The 15,303-nt window shown below is 44.7% G+C and overlaps 1 protein-coding gene across 9 annotated transcripts in view; it reads left to right on the top strand.

Moving 5' to 3' along the window:
• Wdfy3 (WD repeat and FYVE domain containing 3) overlaps positions 1-15,303 on the top strand; it is a 250,490-nt gene that overhangs the window by 101,155 nt on the left and 134,032 nt on the right. For all 9 annotated transcript variants that reach the window (XM_052735532.1, XM_052735528.1, XM_052735531.1 and 6 more), the window contains 3 exons: positions 545-668; positions 7,964-8,073; positions 12,095-12,256. In XM_052735532.1, coding sequence (XP_052591492.1) covers positions 545-668; positions 7,964-8,073; positions 12,095-12,256 — 396 coding nt within the window. The remainder of the gene's footprint in view (positions 1-544; positions 669-7,963; positions 8,074-12,094; positions 12,257-15,303) is intronic.

Below are 15,303 nucleotides of genomic sequence, written 5' to 3'. Positions count from 1 at the left end.
TGAATAGTTATAATATGAATATTGTATTATGACAGCTCAAAAGACAGAATTCCCTTTCAGCTGTAGAGAACATTCTAAAAAAATTAAATCTGTCTATGTAGCTACTAAAATACTCTCTCTTCTCTTACGATGGTCCGTCCCGATTCATCCCTCCTCTGCTGAGCCCACACCAGTTTGCAATAATTATTTTTTACAAAGTTCATTTGTCCTAAATTTTTATGAAAGCCAGTTTATCTATGAGCCTTCTATTCACTCCTTTATCTCCATCATTTTCATGGCAGCCTTATTTTAGAAATGATTGTGGTTAGAATTTAGAAACTTCTGAAATATCACATAAAGGGAATGAATTCTCCGCTCAGCGTAGGTCAGTGTCTAAGTTTTCAGGTTAGATTCCCTCATAGAATGGTTACGTTTTCTGCTGGCTCTTTTTTTTGCTAGGGACACTTTTCAGCTTTTCCTAGTTAATTGTCTCCTCAGCGCATGCGTATGTATAAGGACACGTGGCCAGATGTGCTCTTTCAGTAAACGCTTCTCTCCTTTACAGGTTTTTGGAAACGCTCCACCAAATACAATGACAGAAAAGTTTTCTGACCTTCTGCAGTTTACAACGCAAGTCTCGCGACTAATGGTGACCGAGATCCGGAGGAGAGCGTCAAACAAATCCACAGGTATTGACAGAAGCCAGCCGGGAGCAGACCTAGGCTGGAGCCCGCAGCCCTCTGAACGTGCTGCCGGATTTCAGTAGGAGGCAGCCCCGCCGCTGGCATGTGGATCTCAGCTGCAGCCCCCTCCCCACCGCAGTCACGGCCCCACACACAGGGATCTCAGCTGCAGCCCCCTCCCACCATAGTCCTCTGCTGCCTGGAGCATGGACTGTCTGGAGCAGTTCCACCGAAGCTGCCCCTGCACGGCTGCTGACCCCTCCACCCTGGCATCACTGTCAGCCTCTACTCAAGTCCTTGAACCACAGGGCGATGCACAGGGCCGGTCTGTAATCTGGCCACGTGTGTGCTCCTCTCCATTCTTGGTTCCCGTCCTCTGTTTTGATCAGAAAGAGCTATTGCAGGCTGCAGAGCTGACTCTGCTTCTGTTTCTGCCCTTAGTATGTTCCTCCCGGAGGACAGTCCTCACCTCAGTTTGTCTAAGTCTCAGCCTGGATTAAGTCACACTACCTTGATGAAAAAATGTTCATAATTTCTGTAATCAAAACATTTTTTTATTCTTCCAAACTACTTTTTTGTTTCTCATCCTCACGAGTGGTGCGTGCGTGCCTGCGTGCATGTGCGTTTGTGCCTGCGTGCGTACGTGCCTGCGTGCGTGCGTGTACGTGCGTATGTTATATAAGCAACTAAAGGGCTGTGCTGGTTAGTTGTTTTAATTTGACAAAAGCTACTGTCATTTGAGAAGAAGAACCTCAGTTGAGAAATGCCCTCACCAAATTGACCTGTGGGGCATTTTCTTGATTAATGATTGATGTGGGAAGGCTCAACCTGTGGGTCACATTACCACCCCTGGACCCATGGTCTTGGATAGTATAAGAAAGCAGGCTGAGCAGACCAGTAAAGAGCATTCCTCCATGGCTGCTGCTTCAGTTCCCTGCCTTGAGTTCCTGCCCTGACTTCCCGCAGTGGCGGACTGTTACCTGGAGTGTAGGATAAAATAAACCCTTTCCTCTACAAGTTGCTTTTGGTCATGGTGTTTCATCCTGCAATAGAAACCCTAAGTCAGGGGTCTTTGTAATTTTGGGTAGTTGTTAGGCCAACGAGGTTGTTCTGCAGGAGCCCAGGGTGAGGAGGCAGGGTCATCTGGGACAATCTTGTAGCATGTCCCAGATTGCATCAACCCTCCTAGTTTTGGGTGGAACTTGGTACCGTGAGTTCAGAGGAAGGTTGTCTTGTTGAGTCATTTTCTTGGTGCTTTGTCTTTTAATCAAAGGAGGATTTCCCAGAGAATTATTCAGACTTTGCTTAGAAGACATGATCTCAGACTTGGCATTTTGGAAGCCAGCACCAGGGAAAGGAGGAAGGTTGGGAACCTTCATTACATACGCTTCTTCTTCATTCCTGTGTGCTGATGGGTTTTCTCATGGCTTTCTCACCGTGAACTCAAATGGGAGAGAGAAAGCTAGCCAGCCCTCAGGACTCCTCTAATGTGTGTCTTCACCCCATGGTGAGGGACTATCCTCAGGACCCGATTCAACCCTGGTTTCTTCCCAGATGCCCCATCTGTGTGTAGCATCACAGTGGGCCTGCAGCTCAGACCACAACAGTGGCATTTCAGCAAAGAGAGTTAAGAACATGATCTGAGATGTCTATCTTAACCCTAGTCCATTGTGCGGTCCTCAGAATAATTAGAATGTCTTTAATTGAGGTTTAAATCCAGGCATGTGAAGTGGTACAATAAGTAAATTGATGCGTGCATTTAAAACAGAGGTGACTTTGATTGTATTTGTACCTGGAAAATGTCTAATGAAAGGTCAGTTAACGTTTTAGCCTCATTCCCTCTCCTGTGCCCAGGGCGGGATCGCCCCCTCTTTTAGTGCACACTCCTGAGCCAGTTAATTTTGTGGAAGTGAAGATTTGTTGTGTGAGGTTTGTGTGGCTTTAGACAGATGGAAGGGACATTTCTGTCACACGTTTGCCCCGTCATTGCCTTTTCTTTCTTGAATGACACCTGAGATTAGAAAACAATCTCAAGACTGGATCTCACTGGCTTCCCTTTCATCCCTGTTGCTGTCCTTTCAATACCTGAAGTGTCTGTGGAAGGACATTCTGCTATACTTCAGATTGGTTTCCCAAACTCCCTTTAAGCTTTTATACCCATAAGACAAATCTTTTTGGTGAGATGACAGATGTCTTAAAAAGAGTACGTCTCACTCTTAATTGCAGTAGTAGTTATGCAAATATTTTACAGTTTAATTTTGAAGTATTTATAGCGTCATGGGACATTGCAAGAATAATACCGAGAATCTCAAGATCCCCTTCATGTACCTTCCCCATTGCTGGCATCTTCTTATTAAGGGATTTTAAGGTATTTAGTGATCATATTTTATAAGTCCATATAATTTTGAGATTTAACATTCTTAAGCTTATTTGGAGTTTCTAAGATTTCACATTCGTGTGTTGCTTTGCTTGTGCACAGTAATATCTTCAGTTTATTGCAGATGACTTTGCTGTATATAAGAGGCCACAGCTAGACCCCACAGTGTAGTTGTTAGTGCACCATGCCAGCGATAAAGAGGCTGGTGATGGCCACAGTCCTCCAGTGGCAGGTTAGTGACTGCAGTGAAACCCTAATTAGACAACCCAGCCTTTCTTTCCAAACAGAAAAACAGTGTGCTGTGCTGTTCCCCAAGGATTTCAGAGCCACAACACCTTCAGGTAATTCCGTCCCCAAGGTGTGCACATGTGGTAGATATGAAAAAAAAAAAAAGCAAGCACAGAGGCTGTGAGTTCTAATACTGTTTCCCAGCTAACTTTACAGATTGCTTGTTTTTGAGGGCCAGGGCTATGCAGGGCTTTGTTTCTTGTTTAATAGAATGAATGTAATACTGTGACTAACACAGTTCCTGCTGCCATCCTGAAGCAGAGTTGGGCATGGCACATGCTTTCAGTGGGCTTCACGCTTGTCATTAACACACTGCATGTTCCAGTTGCTCTAAATGTTGTCTTCTGGAACCCACTTGTAGTTTTTCCGTGTGACAGGAACTTACATCTGTCTTAAGGCTGTGTCCATCCTCTGCCTGTTTGATCTGAATCAAGCTCTACTACCTCCATGCTTCTTTTTCCTTCAAGTGTTTATCTTGATATGCAGTGGAAAAGTTGAGACTTCCATCACAACTAACATGTGTCTTCATTAACTCTAGAACCCTTAAGTCACTATTCAAACTTACATTTGTTAAATGTTCCTGAAATTAAGGGGTTTGGTTTTTCACTGAGCAACATCCTCAGCCCAGACAAAAAGTCTTAAAGATGCCGCAAATGAAGTATATTTTTCCATGAGAAACTTCCTCACTTAAATAAAAAGTGGAGGGTCTCTTTGCTTGATTGTCGATGACTGTTATTGAAATCGGAAGATGGAAGTCAATGATTCTTCTGCATTTATTTGTGGCATGAGGATGTAATTCATTGTTGTTGCTTAAGATTTATTATTTTTAATTACATGTGTGGGTGTGGGGGAGTATGTACATGTGAGTGCAGATGCCTTTGGAGACCAGAAGAAGCATCTAAATAAACCCCTGCAACTGGAGTCGAAGGTAGTTGTGAGCCATTTGAACTGGGTGTTGTGAACAGTGTACACAATTAACTGCCAAGCTCTCTCTCCAGCCCTGATAATCCATTTATCAGCAAAATTGGGGACTTCCCCCATATTAGCCAGCCACAAATGTGTCTAGACCTTTTAATCTGTTTAAGTATATAATTCAAAGCCAGGCACCAGTTGGCCCATAGTGTCCATCCTTAGGTCTTTTCTGTCTCAGAAAGTGAGCATTAAACAAAGGTGCTCAAAGGACCCAGTGAAGGGTTCTACTGACTTCTCTCTTTATGGTTTATTTTCACTTTTTATTTAATTTGGCATACTGACCCACAGAGCATGGAATCGTGTTTGCTAGGACAATGCCTGTCCCTTTGACCCTTACCCTTTTCCCTGATGAAGACTATCTTCATGTCCACTGTCAGACAGAATATATAAAAAACACACCATTGCCAGGCATGGCAGAGTTGTCGAAGCAGAAGGATGAGGTGAAGCAGGCTAGTCTGGGCTGCATGAGAACCTGTCTCAAAGACAAAAACAAGACGGCCTACAAGATAGCTTGATTGGTAAGAGCCTGATGACGTAAGTTCAGTGCTTGGAACCTGTGGTGGAGGAGAAAACCAGCTCCGCAATGTTACCCTCCAGCTTCATGTTCATGCTGCGTAAACCTGTGTACACTTACACATCCACACTTCGTAATCATAATGATGGCAATAATAATAAAGACAAAACAAAGGAAACTGCACACCCCTTTCAAGTACGAATGCTTGTCATTGTACAGATAAATAGAAACCAAAAGTATCCATAGTTTAAAATCAAAAGTACATTTTTGATGTTTTGGTTTAGCACCCTGTATTAATATCTGACAGTCTTGAATAGTAGCAAAAAAACATATTTTACCATTTTCTTTTAAAGCTAATAGTGTTCATCCCAAATATATTCAAAGTCTGTGCTTATCTATTGATTTTGGTCCTCTCTGCCAGGAAAATGATGATGCCTTGAGTTTTAAAGTTGATTGAGTTCTTTAAAAATCTTTTTCTTTCTCCTCTGTTGAGTAGTATAGGAGACATTAAGCAAATCTTTTCATAAGCAGTGTTGTTACTAGGTAGCATGTCAATATATTAGGTAACTAGACGTGATCAGTATGAAAAGTAAAAGTCGTGTCCTAAAAATGTTGCATTATGAAACTGGAGATGCACAGTTTAAAATAAAGGCTGCCCAGTTTGAGTAAGACATTTGGTCTGCCTTGGTCAAGAGTTTCAGCTACCCAGAGAAGGCCTGTCTGCCTTGTGTCTGTTTAATTCCTCTCGGGAAGAGGTATATAGTTCTCATCCCTGTGAGCTGGCTTCCTTGCAGCCTTGCAGGAAACCTTCAGTTCAAGTTATGCCTGTGCTCTGGGACTGCAGTTGCTACAGTAGATTGATGAGTGGTGTTTTTTCTTGTTTGTTTGTTCCTCTTCTGTGTGATAAGTGTCACACGCTTGCAAGTACACACATCCTGCTCGTGTCACTCCCCTTTCCTGGATGTTACAGAATCCCTGCTGCCCACAGTGAGCTGCATCTCAGTGACACCGGTGCCGTCTTGCTGTGCCCTGGTCTGGCTGCCCCTTTGGCAGGTCCTTACTGAGTGCACACTTGCTGTCACACCCTGCCTAGTCAGGGACCAGGATGACAAGGGCACAGGCCTCGCAGGGAATCTGCCCCTGTGATGCTTGTTCTCTGGAGAGGGCCGGACTCTGTCAGTTAGTAAGTCAGGCACACAGTCCCGGGCCTCCTGTGGCATCTCAGCAGGTTTCTCTCGGCTGCTCGGGTTTGTTGGTTGTGCACACGCGTGTGGAGACAAGAGGCCAACCTGGGCCTTGTTCTCAGGTGTTGCTCACTTTTGTTTTTTTCTTGGACAAGGACTCTCAGTCTCTCACTGTGCTGGATCTCACCCACAGGCTGGACTGGCTAGTGAGCCCCGAGAACCTGCCTGTCTGCACTTCCCCAGTGCTGAGATCGCAAGCCCAGCTTTTATTCTTTTTAATTCTTTGACAATCTTACTTGTACGTAATGAATTTCAGTCTTCTCACTCCCCATCCTCCTCTCTTCCCTCTCTCCTCTCACTGAACCCCTCCTTCCCTCTCTTCCCTCTCTCCTCTCACTGAACCCTCCTTTCCAGCCATCCCTCTCCTGCTTTCTTGCCTCTTGTTTAACTAGGATTGCTTGCTTGAGCACAGGGAGGAGGTTGTTTCCTAGCCAATAGGCAGGTTGGCAGTGTGTTCTCTAGAGAAGAAAGTGACACCCTCAGCCCAGCCACCATCATGGTCTCCTAGGTAATGGTCGGGTCTCTTCCCATAAATGTTGAAGGCCCACAGGTACCTGCCGCTGTGTTGTTAAGTTCATGAGCCCAGCTTTGTGTCCAGAGGACAGCTTCACACACTCTGATTGTTTTTTCACATGGATTCTGGAAGTCACGCTCAGGCCCTTATGCTTGCGTAAGTGACTGACCAGCTGAACTAACTCACTCTCTCTCTCTCTCTCTCTCTCTCTCTCTCTCTCTCTCTCTCTCTCTCTCTCTTGCTCTCTCTCTCTCTCTCTCTCTCTCGCTCTCTCGCTCTCTCGCTCTCTCGCTCTCTCGCTCTCTTTAATATTTCTCCTTATTTCTCACAGATGAGACAGCTTGGATTTAAATATGAGTTCACTGTTGACAGATTACTTATCTTCTCCATATTTTAAATTTTTACCAGAGGGGCTTATTAATAGGAAATAACTCATCCAGTTCTATGAAAACTGAATAAGCTAAAACATGGGAACTGAAAACACTGCTGATACAGTTCAGACTCAGTAAAAAACAAATGATTTAATGTTTCCTATTAAAATATTTCTTCAAGTGCAAGTGCATTAAGGTGAAATGTGTCCAGCACAGCATCATCTATAAAATTGGAACTGAGTTATCTAAGCAAACACATTGGGCCGTGTTACACTGAAGAATAACAGCACACCTCAGAGTGGCCAAGATCTCGTCTGCTTCCTGCTTCCTCATGAAGTGCTGGGTGCGCTCGCTCTGTTGTCTTGCCCAGCTCAGCAGGAGCCACTGGGAACTTCTGACCGTTTTTATTCATACCAGATCTTAAAATTGGCAAACTGCTGATAAAATTAAGTGGATGTCTAGAGATTTCTCCACTTTCATCTCTCTCTTAAAATTCTTTAAAATTTATTCATTTATTGTGATGTGTTATGCATGTGCCCCGTAGTGCACGGGTGGACATTGGGGGACACCTCGTGGGGTCATGTATCTCCTTCCACCATGTGGGTCCTGCTGATTGAGTTTGGGTCATCATGTTTATCGACAGACACGTTTGCGTGCTGAGCCTCTTGGTAGTGCCATTTTCACTTGGCTAAAGTCATAATCAACTAAATTGACTTTCCGATAGTTTTCTAACTCTGCCCTTCTGTGAATGATGCTCCTGCACCTTACTTTTTTCTCTGTCCCCAGACTAGTCTCTCAAGTAGTCTCTGTGGGTGTCAGGGTCCCAGGCAGTGTCTTTTATCTTCTTCCCGCCATTCTCTCTGGACTTGTAGTATGTCACACAGTGCCACTAGGTTGATAGTCTGAAAGTAGTATTTTCTAAGTGTGTGCTTAGGAAATGACCCTTTCCCTGGTAGGTTTTGTGGATTTTTAAGTTTATAAGTGATTCTCCCCATTTATTGGCGTACCTTTGGTTTTATAGAGGCTGCAAGTCGGGCCATCGTCCAGTTCCTGGAGATCAATCAGAGTGAAGAAGCCAGTAGAGGCTGGATGCTCCTGACAACGATTAACCTGTTGGCCTCCTCTGGTCAGGTGAGCAAGCGCACAGTGTTCTTGTTTGGTAACTGAACCCCTCAGTGTCCCGAGATTTCGATGCTGCAGTAATCGTTTCTGCCCTGCAGATTCTGCTTCCGTGCCTCTCAGCTCTGTGAGCTGCTGCTTCTTGTTCCCAGATTTCTCATGAGGAAATACACGGCTCAAGCAGCGTTTCCATCTTCATCAGTCATAATACACATAAATATACCATTATGGAGCATAGTAGGCAACAAGATGGACCACCGGTGGCCAGGGAGAACTAGCCTGCAGTGGGCATACTCAACATGTGTGTGACTCACACTAGAAAAGTTCTGGCTTGGAAAATGTACCCATGTAATATCTTGAGCTAATGAATAAATGACACAGAATATTTACATTATTTCTGATTTTTTACAAAACACATGGAATAGTAACATCTTGAGTTTCAGAACGATGTATGTTTTCACCTGATTTATTCTTGAGACTGCTCTTTATTTCTCCTGACTCAGCTTTAAGTATCTGCCCTGAGACATGTCGCATGGACTCATGAATGAGCCATTTGGACACCTTATTTTGTCCTTTGACATTGTTGGGATGTGAAAGTTTTCTCAGTTTTCTCTATCTGGAGTATATTACCTATTAGAAGGAAAACCAGTGTTGGGTATCTGTTGTCTAAACTCGGCGGACTTAGAGAATCCCAGCATCGTTAGCAATGGCACTTACAGAGTCACTGCAGAAACAGTGAGTGCCTTTAGCCACTGCAGTCTTAAGGCACTCAGCAGCCTGAGCGCTATAAAGAGCCAGCTTAGTTAGCGCTTGGACCTTTTCCTCGGAACAGCCCGTGTTCTCTGTAGCTGGCTGGTTTGTCTGCACTCACTCGTGAAGCTTAGAGAACCTGCCAAACCAACTTATCCTGATTTTCAGAACTTGAGCTCTTTACATTTCAGCATAGCAAGTGTTGCATCCCAACATACCCCGAGTCCCAGGCCAGTGGAGGTGACCAGTCACCCTAAATAATCTTCAGAGAGTCCTAACATAGACCACTGTTTCAGTGTCTGTGGCTGTACTAGAGGACTAGCAAAATTCCCAGTTCTGTCTGCCATTGGTGATCCTTGTAAATGCCCCTATACCACAGTACCAAAATTTGATTCAAAGTACCATATCATTATATGCTATCCAAATGTTACCATTTAAATGAAATAATTGCTATCAATACTTCCTATGTGTTAAGTTTGAATTGAAGTGTTCTGAATGTTACTAATACTTTTTATAAATGCTTACGATCTCCTTATCGTGAGTGGACTGCACTACGGTAACACCTAACACAATAGAAGCTCAATAAATGTAGATGAACTTGAACTCCATGAATGGGTAGGCAGCTTTTCAACTAAAAAAAGAGCCTGGCATGGTGGTCCGCACCTATAATCAGGAGGCTGAGGCAGGAAGATGGAAAGGGTGAGGCCAGCCTAGGCTGGACAGTGAGTTAGAGGCCATTCTGGGCTATGAAATGAAACCAAGTCTCAAAGAAAGAAAAAGAATCCAGTGGCGCCTTAATCACTTAAAACGATGACAAATGTGAGATACGGTTTGGATGCCAAGTCATACTTTAAATCTACCAGTAATAAGATGAAAATGAAAAACCATATTGCTTTGCATAATGGGAAGGGAAAGCTAGTGATAATTTGACTGGAAAATGGTGCATTTAAAAAGCGAATTCAGTCTTCTGCCTTGAGCTGCTGTTTGGGTTTGAGTGCCGTTTTCTGCTGGCACCAGCATGATACCAAGATAACTGTCGTCCTGACTCAACATACAGGAGACGAAGATACAATATAGTATTGCGAAACACAGTGATGAGCCATGTGTAGCCCCTCAACTACAAAAGTGCCAGAATTAACATTCTGGGGTTGAGGGTTGGGGAAAGAATGGGGTTTGGGAAAATTGGGGGAATGACAAAGACTTTCACTACGGACTGTACATGGTGGCACCGGGTGTTGGGAAGCCGTAAGCCAAGGCTGAGTAGAGCAGAGGGTTTGCAGGGAATGATGATGTCTGTGTAGAAGTGGGCCAGACCTCGAAGGCGTTGTTCTTGAAGCTTTCCCTCTCCTCCATGCCCCCACAACTGTATCTGATCTTTTCATCTCTCCTGGGGCGTTCTGGATTAGTTTCCTTATTCCCTCGCCTCGGGCTGTCTCTGCTAGTTTATGAAGAACTGTGCTGCTTCAGCCTAATGATCTGAATTCAGCTTCTCTTCTGTTTTGTTGGTAATACTTCATTGGGTGTCAGCCACCAGTTTAAAAAAAAAAAAAAAAGTCAAGCTAGAGTTGAGGCCATTTTCATGGATCATTGAGCATACATACTCAACTAGCTCTCCCACCTAAAGCAGGGTATGTCAATGATGAGTCTCGACGGTTCTCTTTGTGAGGACCATACAGTGTTGAGTATGGTAAATGACATGCTCTGTGTACCTTTTGTTCATGGAACACTAATTAGAAAGTGGTCATTATTGTGGCTTTCAGGCATCTGCCATTTTGAACTCTGTAGTTCTTCATGTATACTGCCACGTGGTCTACCATCCCAAGTGTCTTCAGGTGGTGTTCCCCCTACTTACTTTAATTATTCATAATTATCTGTTTCATTTCAGATATTGTTGATCATTCCCATTCATATTAGGTTGCACGTACTGCCATTGTCAGTGAGAGTTTAAATTAGAGCTGCTCATAAGTCTGTTAATGGTTATACCTTATGGTCCTTCGAAAGGGAGGGATTTCTAGTCTTGGCATGCAGCTTTCCATGTACTGTTTCACATACCCCCCCAGCTCAGTGGTTCTCAGCCTTCCCAATTCTGTGACCCTTTAATTCAGTTCCTCATGTTGTACTGACCCCAACCACAAAATTATTTTCTTTGCTACTTCATTACAGTAACTTTGCTACTGTTATGAATCGTAATGTGACTCTCTGTGTTCAGATGGTCTCAGGTAACCCCTGTGAAAGGGTCATTCAACCTCCAAAGGGGTTACGACCCATAGGTTGAGAACCTCTGCCCTAGGTGCTCAATAAATATGTTTGATAAGAAAGTAAATAAGTGAATTGAAAGATATTGCCAATTCCTATTATAGTATAACTTTATACCACACTGCACCATGGGCTTTTTGATAATTATATCATAGTTCTTAGCAATACTAAAATGATTCCTAAAAGATTGTCTATAATTTCTTCTTGTAAATATTTGAAAAATGATATAGAGCATCATTTGTGTCTCTCGGATGTCCTTTCCATCCAAGAACATCCAAAAGAAATACAAATAACGGTGATAATAAAACAGATGTTAATACACAGTGTAGTGGCTAGTGAGTCTATCTGATGATTGATTCATTCATCTATTTCTTTGGTATTGGATGGGACTCTTGTCCTCCAGGAGAGAATTCTACCCCAGGGTTATCTCCAGCCCTTGTTCTAGTTGGTCTTTTGAGACAGACTCTCAGTAAGTTGACCAGCCTGGCCTCAAGGTTACCTCGTCGTCGTCCAGATAAGCTTTGACCTTGGGATCCTCTGTCTCGGCCTCCTAGGTAGGAAGGATTGCAGCCTGTGCCACCAGACTTAACTTTTTTGTATTGATTGTTATTTTAGCTATCGTGTTTATCCTGAGATGTATGCATAGTTCTTTCTATTCATTGAGAGAGAGAGAATGCACCCAGGAGACATCACGTTTGTGATAATTAAGTGTGCTTTTCTTAAATTCCTAAAGTTCATGTTCTGTGAAACAAGCTGCTTAATAAATAAATAAATAAATATCATATTTAATAAGTAACTTACTGCATGGCCAGCAAACCAGTCTCAACATTTGATTAGAGCAAATTTGCCCAAATGGCAGATTGGCCGTTTCTCAGCCTGAAGTCGGTTTGTAAGTCTTTCCTGCATTCAGGGTGAGCTTGGCGTGTCTGTGGCCCTCCAGCCGACGTCGTCATCGTCGCCGCGATACTTTAGCTGTCCCGACCAGTCATTCCACCTGTCCGCTCACTTCGGTTGGTTTGTTTTCCAGAAAACCGTGGACTGCATGACAACGATGTCAGTGCCTTCCACCCTGGTTAAGTGTCTGTATCTGTTCTTTGACCTTCCACATGTGCCTGAGGCAGGGGGAGGCGCACAGAATGAGCTACCTCTAGCAGAGCGTCGAGGACTGCTCCAGAAAGTTTTCGTGCAGGTAAGGGGGCGGCCGCTGTTGCACAGCTGCTTCTGTCGCTGTCCTTACAGTGAGCTGGAGCAGTTCTTACGCCCACGGCCTGTCTGCTCTATTCTCTCTTGTTCTACTTGCTTTAACGCGGTTTTCACTGTAGGCTAGGCTGACCTCAACCCACAGCCTCCTGTCTCGACCCCCCAAGTGCTGGACTGTAGGAACACACCCCCACACTCGCTTCCTTGGTTTCCCTCTTCATCGCATTTTCTTCTGTCTGTCACGGTGTGGCAGAAGGAAGATGGACATACTTTTCCGGGGTGTTTGAATGGGTGTTAGTGCATTTGTTTCTACCAACAGGTCTCCTGTAAAAATTACATTTGAGATATCAATAACGTCTCTAAAATTAAATTGCTAAGGAAATGATTTTTTTTCTGAGTTTATTGAGATTTGGGAACTATGTCTTAGAATGACAAGAAAGTCTGTAATTTTAATTGATATATAGGATTTGCCAAGCTTGTAAATATTGAACTTAGAAAACATAGTCAATTATGCTGTCTACTGTCACCTCTACTGTCTACTGTCCCCTCTGCTGTCACCTCTACTGTCTACTGTCACCTCTACTGTCTACTGTCCCCTCTGCTGTCTACTGTCACCTCTACTGTCTACTGTCACCTCTTCTGTCTGCTGTCACCTCTTCTGTCTGCTGTCACCTCTACTGTCTACTGTCCCCTCTGCTGTCTACTGTCCCCTCTACTGTCTACTGTCCCCTCTGCTGTCTACTGTCACCTCTGCTGTCTACTGTCCCCTCTACTGTCCACTGTCCCCTCTACTGTCCACTGTCCCCTCTACTGTCCACTGTTCCCTCTACTGTCCACTGACCCCTCTACTGTCTACTGTCCCCTCTACTGTCTGTCTACTGTCCCCTCTACTGTCTACTGTCCCCTCTACTGTCTACTGTCACCTCTTCTGTCTACTGTCACCTCTTCTGTCTGCTGTCACCTCTACTGTCTACTGTCCCCTCTGCTGTCTACTGTCACCTCTATTGTCTACTGTCCCCTCTACTGTCTACTGTCACCTCTGCTGTCTACTGTCACCTCTACTGTCACTTCTACTGTCTGTCTACTGTCCCCTCTACTGTCCCTTCTACTGTCTACTGTCACCTCTACTGTCTACTGTCCCCTCTGCTGTCTACTGTCACCTCTACTGTCACCTCTACTGTCACTTCTACTGTCTGTCTACTGTCCCCTCTACTGTCCCCTCTACTGTCTACTGTCCCCTCTACTGTCCACTGTCCCCTCTACTGTCCACTGTCCCCTCTACTGTCCACTGTCCCTTCTACTGTCTACTGTCACCTCTACTGTCTACTGTCACCTCTACTGTCCACTGTCACCTCTGCTGTCTACTGTCACCTCTACTGTCTACTGTCCTCTCTACTGTCCACTGTCCCCTCTACTGTCCACTGTCCCCTCTACTGTCCACTGACCCCTCTACTGTCTACTGTCCCCTCTACTGTCCACTGTCCCCTCTACTGTCCACTGTCCCCTCTACTGTCCACTGTCCCCTCTCCTGTCTACTGTCACCTCTCCTGTCTACTGTCCCCTCTACTGTCCACTGACCCCTCTACTGTCTACTGTCCCCTCTACTGTCTGTCTACTGTCCCCTCTACTGTCCACTGACCCCTCTACTGTCTACTGTCCCCTCTACTGTCTACTGTCACCTCTACTGTCTGCTGTCCCCTCTACTGTCCCCTCTACTGTCCACTGTCACCTCTACTGTCCACTGTCACCTCTGCTGTCTGTCTGCTGTCACCTCTTCTGTCTGCTGTCACCTCTACTGTCCACTGTCCCCTCTACTGTCCACTGTCACCTCTACTGTCTACTGTCCCCTCTGCTGTCTGTCTACTGTCCCCTCTGCTGTCTGTCTGCTGTCACCTCTTCTGTCTGCTGTCACCTCCTGCACTGTGGAAATCCCTTCCCATCATTGCCACTGTTCTTTTACAGCACTGTGAGTAAACAGAGGTAAAAGGCCTTTTTAAAGCATCCTCACACAGCAGCCTGTATGGTGGTCTTCTGTGGGAGAAAATTCTTTAAACAAGCTGCCTACAAACATGTAGAAAGAATATAGTCTGTCCACGGACCTAATACAATTAAAAAATAGAGCAAACACATACTTTGAACTCAGAGACAAACACTGAGTGATTGCACCTTCATGAGGCATCGACAGCCTTCAGATAATTAGAACAAGTGGAGTGTGAGGGGGAAAGACTTCAACAGCTAGTAAACTAATAGTAATACCTTTGAATCCAAGTTTCTGAAGTTGTGTAGGTGATGCAGATTTCTCACCTCCAAAGTGCAAAGAGTGTGTGTCTAAAGGTTTGAGTTTTAAGCTATAGTTCTCTGCTTAGCACAGACTCGACCTTACATAGCAACTTACTGCTGCGGCCACAAGAGCAGGGAGAGACCAGAGAGGACAGTGAGTCTGTGCTGGATGAGGTGGCAGGGGTGTAGATGACAGTGGCCTGTGTGCCTCAGGCGCAGGTCTTCACTGCAGGAATGGCTGCCTTGAAAAGTTGCTGATGCACCAGGAACGGAGATTGGGACACCAAGACCGTTAGAATAGACGTGGATCACAAAACCAAACACTGTCTCTATGAATCTTTGGGGGCCTGGAGATGTAGCTCAGTTGACCAAGTGCTTGTCTAGCAGGTCGGACGTCCTGGGTCAGTCCCCAGCACTGCATTAGCTAGGTGTGGTGGCGCACACCCGTGATCCTAGAATGAAGGAGGGGTAGGATGAGGTCCTCAAGATCACGCCCGCTACCGGTGAGTTCAAAGCCATCTTAGGCTACATGGAACCCTACATGACAAAAAAAAAAAAAGTGATTTTTTGAGCACTCGAGCTGTCACATAGTTTTGTACTAAACTTTAACATTCCATCCCATGTCGCTTGAAGAACAATGTTTAACCTCAGGGTCTTTGTTTTTCCCCAAAGTGAATATATTGGCAGTTGGCCGGTTGTAGGATTAAGTGAAGGAACGCATCACGCAGGAATTAAAGATTCTGTGAGACCTTGCTG

Source organism: Peromyscus californicus, unplaced genomic scaffold (assembly GCF_007827085.1).
Source record: "Peromyscus californicus insignis strain IS unplaced genomic scaffold, ASM782708v3 Scaffold_13__1_contigs__length_99412109, whole genome shotgun sequence".
Lineage (NCBI taxonomy): Eukaryota > Metazoa > Chordata > Mammalia > Rodentia > Cricetidae > Peromyscus > Peromyscus californicus.
This window is presented reverse-complemented; position numbering and strand designations above follow the sequence as displayed.